This window comes from Penaeus vannamei, chromosome 39 (assembly GCF_042767895.1).
Source record: "Penaeus vannamei isolate JL-2024 chromosome 39, ASM4276789v1, whole genome shotgun sequence".
NCBI classification, from domain to species: domain Eukaryota; kingdom Metazoa; phylum Arthropoda; class Malacostraca; order Decapoda; family Penaeidae; genus Penaeus; species Penaeus vannamei.
Window position 1 is genome coordinate 4206597 of NC_091587.1, and position 7500 is coordinate 4214096.

General features: G+C 36.0%; 1 protein-coding gene across 1 annotated transcript in view; it reads left to right on the forward strand.

Annotated features, from left to right (window-relative positions):
- Window positions 1-3733: 3733 nt before the first annotated feature.
- LOC113829933 (uncharacterized) overlaps window positions 3734-7500 on the forward strand; it is a 7857-nt gene continuing 4090 nt past the window's right edge. Inside the window, exons 1-4 of the mRNA XM_070117140.1 lie at window positions 3734-3832; window positions 4598-4696; window positions 5032-5130; window positions 7000-7274. Coding sequence (XP_069973241.1) covers window positions 4651-4696; window positions 5032-5130; window positions 7000-7274 — 420 coding nt within the window. The 5' untranslated portion in view covers window positions 3734-3832; window positions 4598-4650. The remainder of the gene's footprint in view (window positions 3833-4597; window positions 4697-5031; window positions 5131-6999; window positions 7275-7500) is intronic.

Below are 7500 nucleotides of genomic sequence, written 5' to 3' on the forward strand. Positions count from 1 at the left end.
GCCTGATCATGAATCAAAATCATAAATGTCAATATCAAATTATAATCAAACCACTCGTAGGGAGATGCACGCCCGACCAAAGCCACGCAAAGCCACATTTAGGGCAATGTGCCCCCCCCCCCCCAAAAAAAAAAAAAAAAAAAAAAAAAATATATATATATATATATATATATAAATATATATATATATATATATATATATATATATATATATATATATTTATTTATTTATATATATATATATATATATATATATATATATATATATATATATATATATATATGTCATATATAATAAATAAATAAGAAGAAAATAGCTGATGAACGCCCCAGCTTTGGACCAGCTTTCTTTACGTCGATCTTGATAGCCCGACACGTCTCACAAAACAAATTCTACCACATGGTTGTACCTTATTCATCTATGAACATTTTTAAAAACTTGATCTCGTGAGTTGTCCCACTACAAACATAAACACGGACACGCTTGAATATTTAAGCGGTTGTCATACTACAGCGTATGAAACCAACGTACGAGTAATGTATGGATGTACGTTGTAGTGTGACAGCCCCTTAACATACACGTTCCCATGAGCACAAATATACTTGCATTCACTGGCTATATATAATCATGTAAAGTATGCGCACACACACAATAAAGCACGTTAGTTATGATACCTCAGTTCTCCGTATTGAAATTTGAAGATAAAATCATTATCTATGTATGCATGGTTCTTAACAACGTTTTCTTGTAACGTTGCAGCATTTCCAAATACTTTATGAGGTAATCAGTTTATCTAAGTACAAATATGATTAATAAGAATTCCACAACGCAAGATATGAAGTGAACAAAATATATAGGCAGAGATAGAGAGATAGCGATAAAGAGCTGATATAACTTTGAGTGTTATGTCTCTTGATATTATCCAGTTAACATTTTACCTGATGCAGTGTTAAGATAAGATTGGACAGAGAGGTAAAACGACCTTCTTCAAAGAACATAACTGACCTTCGTTGTGCTAAGAAACACGATGGGCGCCAAGAGTTGCAATGAACATTTGGTAAGTACTTATTCACAAGCAAGTGAACAAAACATTTTAGTATATAAAGTGAATCATTATGCCTTAATCTAAATTAAAAACAATTCACTCATTATCTATATAAATATGTATGTATAGGACTGGTAACCCTACTGCAAACAAGTTGCAGGATTGCAATTGTGACGACAGAAGCCCCTTTTTTAGTTTGCACAATCTAAAGTTCTATTGCAGACGCGCGTGTACTGGGAGAGTGACAGCTGAGTGCCTGCGGGTGAAATGTCTTTATGAGTAGGGGGTTATATATATATATATATATATATATATATATATATATATATATATATATATATATATATATATATATATATATATAAAAGGGCCTATCCTGGTAATTAAAATGGTTGGAATATGATTAAGTTTTTAGAATTATTATATTATCTAACCAGACTGAAGACTTGCTGTTACTAATGTAGGCAGCAATACTTAATGCGGATAAGGCGAAAGAGTCCGGTTATCGTGGATATAATGCGTCAAAGTAGATAGCATTGAATAATATATTAATAAGCTCAAGTCTTTGGGTTGAAAATTGATTAATTAAAATTAATCTTATTTTCTCCATAACCAAAAAATCAAAGCAAAGAACTAAAAATGACCGAAGAACATCAATTGAAAATTAGACACCAGAGCATTTAAAGGTAAAACCTAATATAAAAAAAAGTATTTCCTCAATAGGTGCTACAAGCATTATTTTGTCATTCTTCGTTTTTTTAATTACATTTACTCTCTAGTCCTTTTAATGAAGATATTTCAAGGTTTCCTTACATATATCCTGTAGTGTTCGGTAAACAATGTACATCATACCCGCCATTGCAGTTGCGACTACCTGAACGGTAAGGAAGTCAAGAATTAGCTCGGCCACATTACTGTATTTTAGTTAGGACTTCAACATTTGGGGTGAAAGTTTGTTTTCTGATTTTGCATCTTAGGACGTCTTCGGTAAGTCAAAGCCACCCCTTAACGTTAACGAAAAAACTTAACAGTTCGGCGATGTGCTAGGTTTTAAAGTTCCACATTTTCTAAGGCCAATAATATGATGGTGAGATGGAAAGCGACAGGAACAACTTATTCAGTCACTGTCAGATCAGGAGTGAAAGTGAAGTAAAAATAGTCCTTTTGTAAGTCAAACGAAAGAAAGTGGCTAAAAGTGGTTAACATATGCACTGTTTACTAATGAGAGGCGATGAGAGAAGGCAGAAGATTAAAGGTCATTAATGAAGCATAAAGATAAGTCAAAAGAGATCACGGATCATATTTACTTGAGAAAGAGAGGAGAGAGGTGAAAGAGAAAAAAAAAAAGAAAGAAAGAGAGAAGGTGAGAAAGACAGAGAGTGAAGGGCATGTTTCAGATGAGTATAGAGGAAAGAATCCAACTGAGGTGTACCAGTGACCAGAGGCTGACTTGTGTCTGGTAATGACGGGCCCGTAGACAGCCGGTGCTTCCTGTTTTTTTCTTTTCCTCACATAACATTGTTGGGAAATATATATATATATATATATATATATATATATATATATATATATATATATATATATATATATATATATATATATATATATATTATTCACGCTCTCTCTATTCATTCATCCCTTTTCTTTCTCTCTCCTCTCTCCTCTCTCCTCTCTCTCGCTGGCCTTTCCCAAAAACAGCCGCTGCTTCCTTTTTCTTCTTTTCCTCACATAACAGTGTTTGGAAAGTGTGAGGTGGAGAAGTTACCAATAGGAAGCTACCCCTGCTGTCGATAAGGGTTGAACTGATCGTCGAGAGTTTTGAAAGGCCTCTAATCCAGATGTGACTGAAGATCTATGCAATATCTACCGGGAAAAAAATCAAAAGCAGAGGATTGAATATGACAAGTAGTCACTGGCAGACCCTACTTGATGAAAGTCATATTGACGATCTGAAATGATTTAAGAGGAATTGTTATTCTGGGAGTGGCGGCCTCCATAGTCTTAGGTAGTAAGGTAGTTTATGTATTTTAAATAAAGTAAGACACTGTAGCAGCTAGAGTCAGTTGCTTTGATTTTAGTTACAATAAAAAAAAAAGGGCATTAGGGATAGGGGTTCGATGTAAGAGGTGAGCAGAGTTAAGTTTATGGAAAGTCCAGTACAGAAGGTAAAAACATTTGTGTGCGACGCCACATACGTAGCTGCCATTGCGTGTTGTGTAATGTCGGTGTCACTTTAACAGGATGATGGAAAAAAGGAAATGTATGTGTAGATTTTAGTAATAAATAGAACGACCATGGCTAGGTTTGTAGCCTGAGATGGCCACCTGGAATAGCGAACTAGCAATAGCTCCAGTCGCAAACTAGCGTAGCACATAGGGACCACCCCTGCCTCCCCAGACGACGACCCAGCAGAGGAAAAGGACTGGCCCCAAGGCTGATCCACTTCAGGAGGGATTCAAAGCCTACAGGAAGACTAGGTGCTTCGCTTGCCATGGCCAGTAGTGATCTATGGTCTATTATCACATCCGGCATTTGAAAAGAATTAATTTGTAATTATAACACCAATACAAATGCTTTTAAAACCAGCATTGATGCACCAAGCTCGCGAGAGAGAAAATGTTAAGGAACTAAAATGTGTGTGTGTTCGATTCACTGCAAAAAATAAAAATAAAAAGTTACATGTAGAAAAAAGTTCTCTTTTATAGCTTTCCTTGGCTACAACGGACGACGCAAGTCTACGGTCCACCTTCGGCTCCCTCTCTACAGATGCCCTCACTGATAGTTTGGGTAAGACAAGTTTGATACAATTTATATACGTTTCCATATCAAGAAGTGCGGGATAATGTCCGACAAAAGACACACACACACACAATATATATATATATATATATATATATATATATATATATATATATATATATATATATATATATATATGTGTGTGTGTGTGTGTGTGTGTGTGTGTGTGTGTGTGTGTACATATCTAATATATACATGTATATATATATATATATATATATATATATATATATATATATATATATATATATATATATATATATATATATATATATAATGTATACATATATATATATACATTCATAAATATACATATATGCATATAAACATACATATACATATAATCATGTATATATACATATATATATATGTATATGTATATATATATATATATATATATAAACATATAAATATGTATAGGCATTTATGTATATGTTTATATACATAAAGTTATATGTATATATGCATATATATACATGCCTATATATATACATATGTCTATATATTCAGGGAAAGAGCAACTCCGCTGAACTCTAATTCTCCCAATACAGTAGTCAAAATCATGGACGATGTGTGTGCGTATTTGAGTATGTACACATATATACATACATATACATTCACACAGATATATGAACATATGAATGTGTGTTTGTGTGTCTGATTTACTTTATCGCATTAAGTTTAACTGATGCAGCGATAATGCATTTAGCTATCGTCTTAAAGACAGTTTGCTAAAGCCAGCCTCCTTCCCAGCGTCCAGCCACCTTCACCGGGCGGCAGGCAAGGGTCGGTGGCAGGTCGTGGAGATGCTCCTGGACGACGGCGCAGAGGTCAACGCCAAGGACAGGTCAGGTAAGGCGACTGAAGGTACCAGTGACGTCATCGAGGAATGACTTACTGACCTCTATTCCTCGTCTATTCCTTTCCCCTGATGCATCTAATTTATTTAATCTATTTAATCTATTGTTGCTGTTGTATCATTTGTCATTATGTGTGCGTTTTTAAAAGCTCAAGTAGTGTCTCACCATTTTGTCACTGTAGTATGAATAGGAAAAGGAGTAGAATTTACGAATAGAAGGATACTCCAACCACCTCCAGACAGTATGTCATAGCAAAGAATTTTCATTGTAACAAATGGAATTAGAACTAAATCTTTTTAATGTTTAAATCATTAAATCTCTCCTCAGACTCGAGCCCCTTGCACTGGGCTGCTGGAGGAGGCCATGACGCCGTTGTGGAGTTGCTCCTCTCGAAGGGGGCGCACGTGAACGCCGGGAATCGCTTTGGTGAGTTGGCTGGCACAAAAATGAGGTCAACGAGGTACTGGATTTTCATTTTGGCTCGTTTTTTTTTTTTTTTTTTTTTTTTGCTGTTGCCATATTGTATTATTGCTGGTGTACCTAACTGTTTTTATTGCTCTTCTGAACACGGTTAATATATCGTATAATTGTCATTATCATTGATATGCATTTTACTTGTGATATTGCAATGGATATTTTCATTATCGTATATTCGTTGTTGTTTTTCATCATTATCAGCATTGTTATCTCTTATCTATTATTGACTTTATGATGAGAGTGATAATGATGATTATGAGGATAATGATGAATAATGTAATCATTATCCTTCCTTTACCATGCTGCGAGTTGTGCAGTACTGATCACATTTGTGAAAATTACATTGCCAGCCTAGGGAAGTATTAATTTTACAACCGAATGATTGTTTAAAATCATCTGTCCCCTTAAACGCAAAGGTCGTTGATGGCACATTCCTCTATACACTTTTAGACTGCCAGTGGATACTAAAATCATTTGGTCAGTCTTGCATGATTCGCAGCTTAATTTATTTCTATTTTTCGGCTCACAACTCCCAGGGATTTCCTTCATTTGTGTTCGCCTCCTGTGTTCTCTTCACGTGCCTCTAAAGGGGCGGTCACACTAGTTTCGTCTGATAGGGAAAAACAGAAAAGTCATTCCACCGATTTACTTAATCACTACATATCATACAACTGTGCCAGCTACCCCAATATGCCATATTTCAACAGAAACGAAAAATACGACAATAAACCTTAAAATAGCATATACCAATATTAATGTAATCAATGATGTAAGAGAGCTGTAACTATGGATAGTTTTAGAACGTAAGTTGGTGGAAGCAAATATTATAACTGAAAGTTTCTTGTTGATTCCATCCGCGATTGTTATTTATACCTCTCTACTATCATAATATTTGTTGATGATACTCCATTATTGTTCACTGGTTCTTGCTTTGCCCACCATGACAAAAATAATCTCTAAAGTAAGCTCTATGCCTTCAGAATGTCGGAGTGGGTACGTGTTTACATTCCTTGATTAGATAACTTTTTTGTCTGGATAATATTTAAAATTTTAGTGAGGCACCATTGTCAGTCGTAATACTGTATATATTACTTATTTCTACAATGTTATTATACCTAATAGGATATAATGATCACTGTTTAGATGACAAAGTAATAATTATACAATAGTTTTTGCTTTCGCATCATCACTCCCTCTGTACCTGGAGCGAAAGATCAACGCAGTGGTTCTCGGTCGGTGGCGCTCTAGGCAAGGATTTCCATCTCGGTTCCCTTCACAGCCGGGGAAGTATCCTGCTCTATAAAGGGATCCCCAGACAGCCAAGACTAGTGTGACCGCCTTTGAGCGAAAACCGTTGTGTTGGTATGTCGATTTGTCATGATACAGAATCCACAACTATCATCGATGTGTAGTTCATTCAGGTGCCATTTAATTAGGGACTGATCAACATCTAAATCTGATTCCCAACCCCATGGTCGCGACCCAGGAGAGTGTCACCAGGGTTTTTCTGAGGGTCTTAAAAGAAGAATTAAAGAATCAATAACTGGATATGTCAGTAAAAGTTTGTTTTTTTACTAACATTCATTTATTGAAATTCAATGCGTTGGCAATATAAATCTATAAAAGTATAGAATACCGTAAGCTAATATACATCTGCAAGTATAACTACCAGTAAAATGGTTGCATATATTACATGTTCTCACATTTAGGGTCGCTAGCTCTGGCAAAGACTGTCTTTAGGGTTGCACTGGAAAAAAAATTAGGAAACACTGATCTAAATTAACTGTTACGCGGTACATTCACGTGAGATATCTTCAGGACAGAGGCCAATACACTACGCAGCTTACTTCGGTCACCTGACGACGCTGGAGGTCCTGCAGGAGAGAGGGGCTGCCGTGGATGTCAAGGATGACAACGGAGACACGCCGCTCCACCTCGCAGCCACAGAAGGGCGTCTCCTCGCTCTGTTCTCGCTGGTGAAACGCGGAGCTCCTATAACTAAGAACAAGAGAAGAAAGACTCCGAGGGACTTGATGAAGAAAACCTCCAGTAGAGACGGCCCTGGCATAGAGCTTTTCCGGGGAGTCTCCATGGTGAGAATAATGATAATTGGCATAAAGGTTGTACAGTTGCCAAGTTTTGTTTTGTTTTGTTTTTTATATGCATGGCTGTGGAAACGTTCTGCCATTATTTTAGGCTTCTTGGTCGTTATTGTCATTATTGTTCTATCTTGTGATACCCAGGAAAAGAATTCCATAGATATTCGAAATGTGAATAAATGCATATCAGACAGAGCATGCAGTTATCGGTTAAATTTAC